Source organism: Thunnus albacares, chromosome 23 (assembly GCF_914725855.1).
Source record: "Thunnus albacares chromosome 23, fThuAlb1.1, whole genome shotgun sequence".
NCBI lineage: Eukaryota > Metazoa > Chordata > Actinopteri > Scombriformes > Scombridae > Thunnus > Thunnus albacares.
In genome coordinates, this window is record NC_058128.1 from 995,567 (window position 1) to 1,010,499 (window position 14,933).

The window sequence follows — 14,933 nt, forward strand, 5'->3', positions numbered from 1 at the left end:
TGACAGTAATAGAAAGGAACTGAGGTGTGAAAAATGTCCCCACTACACTTCACTCTCTGAACTGTCCTCACTCGACCCGGTCCTCACAGAGGTAGAAGTACAGCAGCACACACACATGTTCCTCCTGTCAGTTCAGTTAAATCCTCTTAGCAGCTTTATCACAGACGAGTGTCAGTGTTTATTTATTCTTCATGTCGGCAGGAAATGATTCACGGCTGCCTGTTTCCTCTGAAAAGGTAAAAACATCAGCTGGATATGAACTATAGTCTTAATTATAATTAATTATAGTCTTCATCAGTTGGTGATTAGAAGGTTTGTGATCAGATTCTCAATGTTTTCTACTCTGATTAAACATCTGAAGAGATAAAGACGTGTGTTTTTATTATTGAGGGTTAATAAATTAATCTTTAACTGAATTCTGTTTTTCAAAAATGATAAAATACTGAGAACTGCGAGAAAATGTTTGGTCTTATTTACGCATTTCTTGTTTAACTGATAATCAGACAGCATTAATATTCAGGTAACTTACTGACTCCAGGTCTTATAAAGAGATGAACCGTACAAGAAGTCACAGACTGCGTGTACGTACCTTCTGTAGTTGCAGTTTGTATTGCAGTGACACTAGAACTGTGCTAAAGCTAAGCTAGCGACCTTTAGCTATGTTTGAAAAAATTGACTTGTGAGGAAACTTGGACACGATCTCCTCGTCCTGAAACTTCCTGTTGAGTCTCAGCTGTGCAGCAGCAGCTTCAGACTCTGCTTCGTTTATACTGTCTTACATCTGCAGCTGCACACGTTACTGCAGGTAAACACGCTGCTGCTCTCATTAGGTCCTATTCTGATTGGTTGGAGGTGAAGGTGGGGGCCACACCTCCAGCCAATCAGAGTAGGGGCTCATTAATAATGTAGATTTTATGTAAATAGCTTCAGAAACATCCTGCAACAGCCTCCATAGCAACGGCAGCCGAGGCTCGTGGGTATTGTAGTAGTAAACTAGTGTCAGGATATAAACCTGTCGCATTATTCAGAGTCTTGAGTTTCTATGTTCTGTAACATCGAGGAGATCAATTAAAGCAATATTTGAAATGAGAATACAGAACAACTCTATTAACTTTATTGATCTGTTAGATCTTTAGACTGACGGGGCTTCACATCCGCGTGTTTCTTTATGAATCTTTATTTAACCAAAGGTTTTATGTTGTTTCATAAAACAAGAAGTAAATCAGTCAGTAATGTTGGTAATGTAATATTTATCCAAATCTTTACAACTAAACAGAACATCAAGTTTCTATAAAACATCAGCCAATCAGCTCGTTGATCAGGTGACAGCCAGGCATTTCCCATCATGCTCTTGATCATCACTGTGAGGTTGCTGTTGTTACGTTTGTATGACGTCAGACACAAATCTAACCGGCTGCATTGTGTGTTGATCGCCAGCGATCGATTCTGCGCCTGAAAATCAGCCTGTTAACTGACTTTATGGAACATTGTTGATGTTTCTGAACATCTATTTTGGTGTTTTTAGTGTCTCATGTGTGTAATTAACCACTCTGCTGTGTTTGTGCTGCCTTCAGGTCTCTGTCCAGACTGGGAAACATGGGATCCTAGTCAGCCAGTGGAGAACGCCAGAGAGGCCATGCAGCAGGCTGACGACTGGCTCGGAGTGCCACAGGTGACTTTTTATCTTTTATTTTGTTTGTTTTCGTCCACTGAGAAGCAGCTGAAGCTCTGTGCTGTGAAGATCTTCTTTTACTCTTTGTAACATCTGTATGAATGAAGATGAACTATAAACGGAGCGAAATGCACCTTCTTATCAACAGGTGACATATGTTATGACATGTGACATGTTATTGTATAACAAAACAAGCAGTGAATCAGACCTGGAACACTCGTAGGAACAAAGCAGCATCATAAAATACTCATAACATCATTTTGACAACCATAAAATATTTCAGGGGAAAAAGGCAAAAAAATTGTATAAACTGTGGAAGCTCTGCAGATTAAAGCAATAAAACAGTTTGAAGTCACCAGGCTGTTCCCTCACGCTGTGTTTATAAAGTATATGTTGTATGTTTTTGTGTCAGCTGTGATCCTGCAGGCAGCTGTGTGTTAAATACTGACCGAACGTCACTTAGCAGCAGAGACGCTGAACACAGTGAGTCAGTGAAAACAAACCGATGATGAACGATCGTAGTTAAAGTCATATTTTCCATCTTTAGAGGACGTGCCTGAAGATGTGTTTTTTAAAAGCTGCAACCAGCAGCAGATGTTTTTAGTGTTAATGAGCAGCAGCGGAGAGTTCCTGATAGATCACAGCTGGATTTGAGTTCAGGCTGCTTTTGTGTTTTTTTTGTTTTTTTTTACCTGCTTCATGTCTGAAGGTCGCTGCTGAGACGAGGCAGGAAGTCACAGAAAAGAACGAGTTTTAAAACTCAACTATGGAGACTTTCGGTTTCTGTTCATGTTCTTCTTCAGTCTCTCTGAAAGGGATTTAAAAACTTGTGAAAAACGTGTGATTAAACTTTGTTTTAAAAACTCTTTATCTTACATTTAATGTGCTCTTCTGAATATTTATTTTTGTTGCTATAGATTAAAAAGCAGGTCAATTTAATCAACTCAATTAGTTAATTAACGTATCATTATTCTCCCTCAGTGGTGGAATGTAACAGAGTACATTTACTCAAGTACTGTATTTAAGTACAGTTTAGAGGTACTTGTACTTTACTTGAGTATTTCCATGTGATGCTACTTTCTACATTTCAGAGGGAAATATTGTACTTTCTACTCCACTACATTTATTTGACAGCTTTAGTTACTTTTCAGATGAAGATTTGACACAATGGATAATATAACAAGCTTTTAAAATACAACACATTGTTAAAGATGAAACCAGTGGTTTCCAACCTTTTTGTCTTTTGACATCTTACAAAAAGCAGTGTGTAGTCGGGGTCACATTTCACATGTCTATGAGTTGTTAACAGCTCCACCAAATAGTGATTTTTCCCTCTAAACTTCTCACATGCTTTCATTTCAATAAATGTTCAAATGATCCAATATTTCAGCAAAAATCAAAGATTAGAGAAAAAGTCCAAAAACTGAAAACAGATTTGTGTATCAGAACTTTGTTTTTTCTTCTTTCCTCTCCCATTAATCATCTCACCACCCCTCAGATTTATCTGCTGACGCTTTGGAGGGGCCCGACCCCTAGGTTGGGAACCACTGGACTAAACTAGCTAACTGTATATAAAGTAGTGTAAACTAGCTCCACCTCCAGCAGCTACAACAGTAACATGCTGCTCTAACACTGATGCTTCACTATTAATAATCTAATGATGTCATATATAATAATATATCAGTCAGAGGGACCAAACCACTACTTTTACTGCAATACTTTAACTACATCAAGCTCATAATACTTATGTACTTTTACTGCAATACTTTAACTACATCAAGCTCATAATACTTATGTACTTTTACTGCAATACTTTAACTACATCAAGCTCATAATACTTATGTACTTTTACATGTAATGGAGTACTTGTACATTGATGTATTGGTACTTTTACTTCAGTAAAGGATCTGAATATTTCTTCCACTGCTGTTCTTGGATTTAAAGTATCTGAATTGTGTGAGAAATGTATCCTCAAAAATTCACATGATGGTTTATTAAGCTACAGGTAACCATGGCAACAACACTGATGCTTCAGGCTCAGGAACACGATGAGTTTATAAAATTTGATGCACTGTTGGACATTTTTCTTTAATACTTGTACTTCCTCTGTGCTTTTACTGAAATATAATTTAAATGCAGGTCTTCCTCCTGCTCCGCTAATGAACGACAGGATCTGTTAAAGGAGCAGCTGTTTAACATTTAACAGACATTTAATGTGTTCAACAGCTGCACACAGACACACAACCACAGATAGCAGATTTTCTCTTTCGTCTCCAGTTTCTCGTCCTTTTATGATTTTGGACACAACACAATCAGATCTGATGTATTTCTTCATTTTAAATGTTTTATTTCCCCTCTTTGATGTGTTTTTGGCAGAAAGTCTCTTTTTAAATTGTTCCGAATCGTTTGATTTGCAGTCATTGATCTGATCTGAACGTCATGTCCACAGGTGATCGCTCCTGAAGAGATAGTCGACCCCAACGTGGACGAGCACTCGGTGATGACCTACCTGTCTCAGTTCCCCAAAGCCAAGCTGAAGCCCGGTGCCCCCCTCAGGGCGAAGACGCTGCACCCAAAGAGGGCCAAAGCCTTTGGACCAGGTGAGGACAAAAACATAAAAAAACACACACAGCACCAAACTCCGTCCAAAAAAAACAATCATTTTTAATCAAGTTTTATTAACTACATGTGAAAACCAGCTGTGTTTTTTAAGTGTTTGCCAGCTGGGACGGTTTGAAATTTCCTAAAAGCAACATGCACCAATAACACACTGAAAGGAACAGTACAGCTTTTGGGTGAATTGTTATTTTTACATTACAGATTTTTAAAATTTTGGACATTTTAGGAAAAGATATAATAATCTGCTTTTCCACGGTCAGATGAGAATTTAAGATTAGTCATTCTCGACGTTTTCAACGATTATTTACTTACCTGAGTAACTGATATGCAAGTTTTTCTGGAAAAATGCAGATTTTTTTTTTTGAGGTTGTTATTTTTTTTTAAATGGCAGAAAAAGAAATCAGCACATTTTGTTATTTTGTAAGAATTATCCTCATAATTATTTATATTTATATAAGTCTGAGTGCAGTTGCTGCTCTTTAAAAAACAACTGAGTTTGTTTATAAAGATAAACATGCAAGGTTTAGTTAACGTACATGTTGCTTAATGTTATTTTCATATCTTTATATATTTTGACACAGGCTTGATTGAAGCTTTTGCGCCTGAGGGACTCGATTTGAGTCGAGATTTGTTCCCTTTAATCTGAACATCATAACTGTGTGAAACCAGAACGCACTGATATCATCCACACACTAAAAAAACCTTTACAAAGACGTGTGTGTTTCTCTGTGTTGTGTTCAGGATCAGCACCAATAAATCCACTCTGACATCAGAGGAACAAGATGCTCCTTTTAAGTTGACATCTTGATTCAGAATCTTTAGTAAAAGTTTTTACAGCTTCATCTACTTGGACAAAGATGGTTTGTCAGAGAGAGAAATGCAACTCTGTTGTTGTGAGACTGAAAAAGTTAGCAAGGATTGTGTCATTGTTTTCTGTTCAAAGAAACCACCAGAGTGAGAAATATATACATGTCTGTAAATATGAGGTGATGTTAGCTGATTCTGCACATCACTTCAATATTTTAATAACCTTTATGGGGACTCCTGGACATTCAGTGTCTAGTAGTCTAGTACTGATGAATCCATCGGACTCCCGGCTCAAACGCTGCTCACAGTCTTGAAATCGTTATAATAATACCATGAAAAGCATATTTGTACTTCTTCTTCTTTGTCTGTCTCTCAGGTATTGAGCCTCGAGGTAATGTTGTTCTGAAGCCGGCAGAGTTCCTGGTGGAGACAGTTGAGGCCGGACTGGGCGAGGTTCTGGTTTATGTAGAGGATCCAGAGGGACACACAGAGGAGGTGAGAAGACAGACGTGTTAACTTTAAATAAATATGACTTAAAGTGAAATAAAGTGAATTTCACGGTGCTCTCCTTTTTTTTGTCTCCATCAGGCCCGAGTGATCCCCAACAACGACAAGAACAGAACCTACTCAGTGGTCTACCTGCCCAAAGTGGAGGGGCTTCATAAAGTAAGTAAGAAATCACTCTGGAAGAAATATCTTGAATTATACAGTAAAATATCTACTTACTAGCTTTCTGAGCTTTCAGCCACATCTCATGGTCTTTTTTAGAAAATAGGTCAGGATCAGTTATCGTCACGATGAAGTTTTCATCCACACTTTGGCCTAATTTGCTGATCTTCATGGTTTTGTTACTGCTGTGCTACTTATGAGTCCTAAAGCCCAATAAGTTGAAACTGACGTTCATCTGAACTTGTAATTTCTACGGAGATGGTTGTGCTTTCATGTTGTGCTGCAGCCCGCAATGTACGGTACTAGTTGCCACATCTTATCTGTAAGTCTTGCCTGGACTGGTTCTTTGAATCCAGCTTCAGACAAGTGAGTGTTTGTGAAGGAAACCATATCTTTCAAATCATGCAGTATCTCCTCTGGGTATTCCCCTTTTGCTCCATGAAGACCAAAACTTCTTCAAGTGTTCTTCAAGAGCACATGAACGCTCAATCAGCTGTTTGTTTGCAGCTTTCTTGCAACCACACAATCGCATGTTTGGTAAAAGAAGCCTTAAAGTTACATATTCTACAAATGTAATGAATACAGAAACTTTGACAGGCGGGTGTGTTCTTGTTGCTCCCAGGTGAAGGTGCTGTTTGCTGGGCAGGACATCGACAGAAGTCCCTTCATGGTGAATGTTTCGAAGGCCATGGGCGACCCCAGCAGAGTTCAGGCCCGTGGGCCGGGACTGCAGCCGACGGGAAATGTGGCCAACAAGCCTACATACTTTGATATTTACACTGCAGGTAACTCAAACTGAAACTCTGATTACTGAACATCATGAGTTAAAATCAAAACATTTTACTATTTAGACAAAGCAATGACTACTTCATTTAAGTTGATTCAAGTAAAATTTATATACACGTAACTGTAGCTAAAGGAGAGCTTTATTGCAAAGTTGTGTTTATGGCATATATCACAAATATGCATATGTATGTAACAGCAACTCAAGGACAAAGTATATATTGCAAATTTGCACACATTGTGTGTATTTATGTCTGTACATACCAGAAACTCAAGAGAGCAACATATCAAAAGTCTCTGCACATTTGAATAGGGGACTTTTGAAAAAATATGAGAAAACTCCAGCACATCGTCTTGAGTTTTCACAAATTTTCGATAACAAAACATTGTAAACTAATACAGTAAATTAATGTCAAACTAATAAACTAATAAATACTCAAGCAGTAAGTGAGACAGTGTGCTGGAGTTTTCTCATTTTTATTCAAGTGATCTTTAAATACAAATTTGCACCAAAAACCAGAATCTGTAGGTCACACTAGTAAGACTCTAGGATTACTGTTTTTTCTTTAAATGTTCATACCTTCATCTGTTTTGTTAGTATCCTTTTGTAATCAGTGACAAGGATCAATACCTTTACTTCCATTTTATCATGGATAGAGAATTTCTCACTTTCTTACGATATATCTCTGCAAGCTAAGCTGCAAAGTTTCCATCTGTCTGATATGACTGTCACATTCTTCCTTCAGTCTGAGAGTCTCGTTGTCTGTCTGTCTGTCCATTAGGGGCGGGTGCTGGAGACGTGGGCGTCATCATTGTGGACTCAAATGGCCGGAGGGACACAGTGGAGATTGTCCTGGAGAACAAAGGCGACAGTATTTTCCGCTGCACCTATGTTCCCGTCCTGGAGGGGCCTCACACAGTTTATGTGACCTTTGCTGGGCAACAGATTCCCAGAAGCCCTTTCACTGTCAACATCTCTGAGGGTAGGTTTGATAAGTTTATGTCTACCACAATGGACACTGTCAGTTCTACCTTTTTGTTTATTCAGATGGTGTCTGTGGTTACTTAAAATGTTTTAAAATCTAAATCAAAGCCAGAATTTTCTTATAAATTAATTTCCAGGTAACAATAAAATGATCTTGAAATGTTATAAAGTTATTCTGTATTCATTCTGTACATCAACTAATACAATTATAATGAACTTTTTGTCCTTCCCCCTAGTAACCACCATCATCCGCTCCTCAGCATCTCTTTCTAATCAGAGTGTATGTCATCATGAACTCTGATGTCCAGACTGACCAATTAAAGAACTAAAAGTCTTTGATTCCCATAACAGTCCAGTCTGGGTCCAGGTCTGATAGGAAAGTTGGTTCTTGCTCCTCAGTTCTGGAAACTGGATGCTCTCATGGTTTTGGGCTATGCTGTTCAAATCTTCTAGCAGAGGTGTGGCCTCCAGTCACATGACTCGGACTTGACTGAGTGATTTGCAACTTAAATCTGGTAGCGACCCTTTACTTGAGTTGAATGTCTTGATATCCTGCCCCAGATCCAAAAACTCCAGAGTCCTGGCTGGATTCAGATGTTCAGGGTAGTATAATTGTCTTTGGGACAATAATTTGAGTTGCTTTTCTAGATTTGGGACTTGCCCTCAGACTTGGGAATCTTGACTTGGGACTTGCCTGTCTCAGTTTGCGACTTGATCCTGGGTCTACCTGTTGACTGCCTGTGACATGACTTTGTCTGCCTTTCCAGACTTGACAGACTCAGAACATGAATCGGGACTTATCTATTTTTGTTTTGGGACATGACCTAGGACTTGTCTCTCTTCATTTGGGACTCATCTTTGGACATGCCTATTTTGACTTGACTTGGAACTTGCTGTCTTGATTTGGAACTTGACTTGATTTGGAACTTGGATTGGAACTAACAGTACTTTTGGCTTGGGACTTGATTTGGGAATTGCCAGACTTCACATGGGACTTGTCTAAAGACATGATTTAGGACTTGTCTGTCTCGATTTGGAACTTGACTTTGATCCTGCTGTTGTGACATGACTTGGGGATTACCGATCTTGACTTGGGACTTAACTTAGGACATGATCTGGGTCTTGACCCTGGATCTGCATGTTGTGACATGACCTGAGACTTGTTGACTTGATTTAGAACTTGCTTTTGTTGACTTGCGCCTTGACCCCAGAGCTACCTTTTTTAATTCGGTTTAGAATATGACTTGGGGCTTTTCCATCTTTGACTTGGGACTTGCTTGTCTCAACTTGAGACTAACTTGTGACTTGCAGAACCAGTCTTGGTCCTGCCTCTACCTGCTGCTCCTGCTGCCTGCAGGTCTGCAGGTCTGGTGGTCTCTGTCCTCTCTGCTTGTGTTCATTTGTATCATCACTGTTGTTCCCTCCTTCAGTTCCACAGAGCGTCCCACCTCCTGGGTCTCCGGTGCAGATTGTACCTCAGACCATACGCACCCCACCCTCAGACAAGACCAGGAGAGCCCCCCCTCCAACTCCGCCCAAACCCAGGCGACCAAGTTAGTACAGGCCGGGGGGGCGGGGGTGTGACTAGAGCCTGCCTGCGCTCGCCTGGTCCCTTCCACCTCAACTCAAAACCATCCCCGCCTCGACCCCTCTGGAAGGGGTTTCTAGCTTTACAGCATGTGCAGCCCCTGCTTCGTCCTGAGCAGCTTTTTCTTCTTCTACAACCTAAAAAACTGTGTGAATGTGGATGCGTGGAGCCCTCTCTGGACGGAGTCAGTTACCTCAGGTCCACTGCGATTTTATCTCGCCCGGAATGAGTCAGATACTTTTTTCAATCTACATCTTAGCTTAACCTACATACTGTTCATTTTTACATTTGAGAGCAGAAAAAACAAACTTTTCTTCTAGCCTGAAATTGTATGATTTCTACCACAACCCAGAGTATACAAAAATGGAAATATTTAAACTTTTTAAAAACATTTTTGTGCAGCTGATACACATTTTTGTAGTCTTTGACCCATATTTATTAAAAAATTCAAAAATCACCATTCAAAAATATTGTTGTATTGTTGACATTTAATATAATTTATTGAAATCATCATGTTCTCCTGTTTTATGTAACATAGGACTATAATATAGTGTGATTGTGAATGTTTTAAGCGTAAAAACTAAAAAAGTAAACTCTGACTTCTCTCTGAAAGCTACATTAAGGATTAATCACCATTTATCTGTGACTGATGAGGTATTCATGAATGTTTTGTGGTTCAGTATTGAAGGGTTAAATGACACATATTCAGATTAATTCAGTTGTTGTAGGGCAGGTTTTTTAAGACAAAACATTTCTGTCCTCTGAGCTTGATTTTAAGTTTGAAAATTCCCTTCAGAGCATGTCGTGAATACAGTATATGTTTGTTTTTTATCTTCAAGAGAAGGGGGGAAGCTCTGAATCAATTATATGGACGTTGTTGTCAAACTTTTTTATTGTTACTACAATTCATAAAAACCCCTTGGACACATCTGGTTAACTGTACAAGTTGCAGATAAAAGCTAACAAAGATGCTAAGTAAGCTATGTAGCCTAGCATTTCTTTGATTGTTGATCATTTCTCATGAATAAAACTACAAACTGCGGCTATGAACTAAACCAATTCAGTTTATTCTGTATTTTAGATAAAACAACTCATTATCAATATATAACTCAAGACTTCAAGGCAGAAAAACTCGTTCCTCCAATGATTTTAACCCGGATAACCAAACCTGGATTTCCAAATCAACACCCAGGTCAGGTTATATTTTTTGAATAATTTTTTGATATTAGTGCCAAAACAATACGAGTCTTATGGTGTGTTCAGACAGAACGCGAAGCGAGTTTTTGCCTCGGTCATTCATGCCTATTTGACCGCTGGACCGTTTGCATTTATTCTCCCCAAACACCCAAAAGTGTAGGTAACTGTATGTTAGCTGTAAGCTAGCTAGCAACAGACTAGCTCTGTATTTTTATGAAGTAGATTCATTAAGCTCCAAGATACACACAAAGTTTTCACTCAACATCTATGCATCTAATCACATCTTTGCATTGATTTTGTATGTAATTGTGTTGCGTCTAAAATTTGCTTTGCAATCTGTCTGAACACACAGTTAGCATTAATACCTCAACGATACTTTTCCAACACCTTGTTTTTTCTAACAATTGCTTTTTAAATGTAATAAAATAAATCAAGTTGTCATTTAATGTAAATGTCTAAACACAAACAGCCACACAACAGCTTTGCCTGATTGTAATACCATCTACAACAGGAGAAATTATGATCAGTAATAATAAGGTTTTACTTCAAACTATCCAACAGATATACAAATCAGCAATGTGCACCAAGTTACTGATATTTTATCATCAACCAGAGAGGGTGTGTTAATGTGTGTGTTTCTTGTCAACATCTGGAGGCAGAATCAACCCTTTTGGAGGGTTTGGATCGACATCTTTACAAACAATCCAGTGTTGCTTTTATTCTTTAAACCAGATATTTTTGTTGGTGAAAATAAACAAAACATGAAAATCTGTGTTCCCTCCATTAAATTAATTCTGTAATTAGAGAAACTATTAATGAGAGAAGATAAAAATGTTGACAAAACAAAACTGACAAATGTCCAATAATACATACATATATAATTCTAAATTTACTTAACTACATATCAACTGATCGGAGAACTATGTGACTCTTTTATTTTCTTTCTTTATTCTTTTATTTATCCTTTGATGAGTGTGAATGTGACCATATAGATCTTTTTGACACATGTGCCTTCATCATCCTCATCATCTACACGACCTTCCCTCCTCCTCTTAACTTAAATACATACTGTAGCTCTCCTTCTCTGTTCCCACGCTGCATCAAAAAACTGTTCATTCAGCTTTTTCTGTGTAATTTTATCTGTAAACAAAACACCAAATTATTCCATATGATTAAATAGTTGTGGTTATTTAAAAAAGGGTATCAGAAGCTCACTGCCTTTAAACGTTTTTTAACAGTTTCTATATGTTTCACGTCTTGATTTTCATTCTTTTTTCACGTGTTGAAGTCCTGAAGCTGCAATCTGAACTGAAAAATCTGTTTTTTGTTTTCATCCTGTCTTCATCTTTGCTGCTTTTCCCTTCCAGCCTCAGCAAACTGCTTCTCTCAGTCAGCTGACTAACAGTGTTACTCCTGCAGCCGTTTCTGTGTCTGTTTGTGTTTGTGTGTTAAATTTTAGTCTGTTGACATTTTGAGACATGAGGTCATTTTGGTAAATATCACATTTACAAGGGATTTAGTTGGGGATTAAAGTGTTGGTTTTAAAAGCCCATTATGAGTAATTAGGGTGTAAATACAGATTGTGAGGTTGTTAAAAGACAAAACATTTCCAGAAATGACACTGATGACAGTTATAAAGTCTTTGCCTTCACATCATGTTGTGCTCCTCAAAATGGAGCCCAGTCTCTCATGAGAAACGTTCTAGTTTTATGTTCGACTTCAGGTTTAGATTTACTGAAAGATAGAAAAACAAGAGTGTATGTTTGTGTGAGCTTTTCTGTTAGGCTCATGATAATTTTATCATCACCTCTCAGTCTAACCAGAGTGTCCCATCTCTGCTTCTGATTGGTCCACACAGCCTGTAACCCCAACGTCTGCAGAGCGTCGGGGAGAGGTCTGCAGCCGAAGGGTCTGAGGGTGAAAGAAGTGGCTGATTTTAAAGTTTACACCAAAGGAGCCGGCAGCGGGGAGCTCAAAGTCACCGTGAAGGGACCAAGTATGAAGCTACATCATTTAAAAGACACGTACACATCTGAAATATGTTTTTCTATTGACTGTTTTAAATTTTTATATCAGTATTTTAGTTTGAGACTTTGGATGATGTTTTGGTTTTGAATCTAGAGGGCCTGGAGGAGCCAGTGAAGGTGCTTGAGATGGAGAACGGCGTGTTTGAGTGTAACTATTACCCTATTATGACGGGGAAATACACCATCTCCATCACCTGGGGAGGACACAGCATCCCACGCAGGTGAGGCAAAAACCTGCTGCGACGTTCAGCTCAGTTCATCCAAACAGGATACAGAGAAACAAACACATGTATTTGTGTTTCAGTACTTCTTATGTTGGATATATATGTGTATGTGTGTGTATGTGTGTGTATGTGTGTGTATGTGTGCGCTCAGCCCATTTGAGGTGCAGGTGAGCGAGGAGGCGGGGCCTCAGAAGGTGAGGGCGTGGGGTCCAGGTCTGGAGACCGGGATGGTGGGGAAGAGCGCTGACTTTGTGGTGGAGGCCATCGGAACGGAGGTGGGAACGCTCGGTACGTCAATAGACACAAATGTCTGCTCACACAGCTGACAGGTGGCTGGGGGTGGAGTTTGAAGATGCTGTCTCTTTGGTCCAAACATTCAGTATTTCAACAGCTAGAGTCCAGATTTTTGTAGATTTACTGTTAATATTCATTTGTCAAAGGAGGATGAATCCTACATTTACATTTATTCATTCGGCTTTTACATGAGGTAAAATCATGTCGCAGTAGACCAGTGCCACAAAACTCCTTCTGACACAAGAGCCACAAGTCACAAGGGTGCATGAAGTAACATAAATCTTGTAATAAGAGAGACAGAGAACATGTTACATCAGTACGTACTCTTGCAAGAATTAGATCTCCAAGTGTTTTGAAGTGAAGTCAGAAGGATTCTGCTACAGCAAAGGAGAACACAGGAGAGATTGAGATTTCCTGCCTCGCAGTGACGAGTCGTCGTTTTTTTGCAGACAGTGATTAATGAGCTCATGAACCGAAGTGAGGGAGTTCAAGTAGGCGGCTGCTATGCTGGTGGTTGTTCTGTAGGCGAGCGTTAGTAACTTCAAGCGGTTTGGCCAAAAAATAAAATGTTACAAATATTTCAAGCTTGAGGTTTGATCACGATTTGAATCGATTTTTGTTTGGCTGCAAAAAGCAGGTGAACATGTAGTGTAAATAATCACGTCACATGACAGGACTGTCGTGACTCAAAGCAGCTAATGTAGCAGCTACTTTTTGTGAATGTTATAATTACTAGACAGTTTACACATCATACAGAACAAAATTGATTTAATCAAAGTAATGTGATATATCACTGTGACCTACCAGTGGAGAGTCATGAAAGTGGAGTGATATGAGCTGTTTTTGGCTGTTGGCTGGAGGTTTTACAGTGCATGCTGGCAATCTCAGTAAAATCACTGCAAATCATCTCTCAGCTTGACTTACAGTGCATGATTGCCAGCAGATCAATGCTTCTACAAGGAGCTCAGTGGCAAAGTCAGTCAGATCTGAGGATATGATCTTTCTGATATTATATAATGTGAAGCGACATGAGTAATGCAACATGTTGTGAAAGTTAGTTGGTTGAGAGATGAGTTGTAGAATGAACACAAGGAAGTCAGAGACTAAAACCAACAGACTCTAAAACTGTGAACAGGAAAAGTTCTGGTGAGTTATAGTGAGACCAGTAAAGTGGTAACCTGAGTCTGATTGAGTGTGAGGAATAACAATTCAAATGTTTATGCATCTGTCTGCAGGTTTCTCCATCGAGGGTCCATCGCAGGCTAAGATCGAGTGTGATGATAAAGGTGATGGGTCATGTGATGTGAGATACTGGCCAACTGAACCTGGCGACTACGCCGTCCACGTCATATGTGATGACGAGGACATCAAGGACAGTCCCTTCATGGCTCACATTCTTCCTGCTGCCGATGATGTCTTCCCAGAGAAGGTCAGAACACAACCTGAAACTGACTGAATTCAACTTTATGATATTGTTATTTATTATTAAACATAATGTGTTGAATTGTCTTCCCTCCTCAGGTGAAATGTTTCGGTCCAGGTCTGGAGCCGATTGGCTGCATCGTGAACAAACCTGCTGATTTCACCATCGATACCCACGGAGCCGGAAGAGGAGAGTTGAAGCTCTATGCTCAGGTTTCACATCTTATAATGAAATAATATGAATCTCTTATTTTGTATAATGATAAGTTTGCATGTATAGTGATAAGTTTTTTATAGCAACTAAGTGAATCTTGTGTTTGTGTTTGCAGGACGCGGAGGGCTTCCCGATCGACATTCAGATCACAGATAACGGAGACAGCACCTTCTTCTGTGTTTACATTCCCACAAAACCCATAAAACACACCATCATCGTCACGTGGGGGGAGGTCAACGTCCCCAACAGCCCCTTCAGGGTACACAACCCACGCACTTCACTTTCATTTGTTTGAGTCTTGAAAATCACCTTGTTTCTTAGGAACAGTACTTGATTTGGGAAAATGATTCAGACACGGAAGAAATCTTAATCTTAAAAGAAGCATTTATCTGACAGCTGTTCTGTTCTTGTTATTTAATAAGATATGCTGTT

The 14,933-nt window shown here is 39.2% G+C and overlaps 1 protein-coding gene across 9 annotated transcripts in view; it reads left to right on the top strand.

Annotated features, from left to right (window-relative positions):
• Positions 1-14,933, top strand: part of LOC122974961 (filamin-C-like) — a 74,805-nt gene that overhangs the window by 21,221 nt on the left and 38,651 nt on the right. For 5 of the 9 annotated variants that reach the window (XM_044343062.1, XM_044343067.1, XM_044343063.1 and 2 more), the window contains exons 3-15: positions 1,575-1,672; positions 4,122-4,272; positions 5,475-5,593; positions 5,687-5,764; positions 6,390-6,552; positions 7,333-7,533; positions 8,966-9,088; positions 12,179-12,316; positions 12,442-12,568; positions 12,723-12,859; positions 14,101-14,294; positions 14,387-14,500; positions 14,617-14,760. In XM_044343062.1, coding sequence (XP_044198997.1) covers positions 1,575-1,672; positions 4,122-4,272; positions 5,475-5,593; positions 5,687-5,764; positions 6,390-6,552; positions 7,333-7,533; positions 8,966-9,088; positions 12,179-12,316; positions 12,442-12,568; positions 12,723-12,859; positions 14,101-14,294; positions 14,387-14,500; positions 14,617-14,760 — 1,787 coding nt within the window. The remainder of the gene's footprint in view (positions 1-1,574; positions 1,673-4,121; positions 4,273-5,474; positions 5,594-5,686; positions 5,765-6,389; positions 6,553-7,332; positions 7,534-8,965; positions 9,089-12,178; positions 12,317-12,441; positions 12,569-12,722; positions 12,860-14,100; positions 14,295-14,386; positions 14,501-14,616; positions 14,761-14,933) is intronic. The other 4 variants (XM_044343065.1, XM_044343066.1, XM_044343070.1 and 1 more) reach the window with 1 other exon arrangement.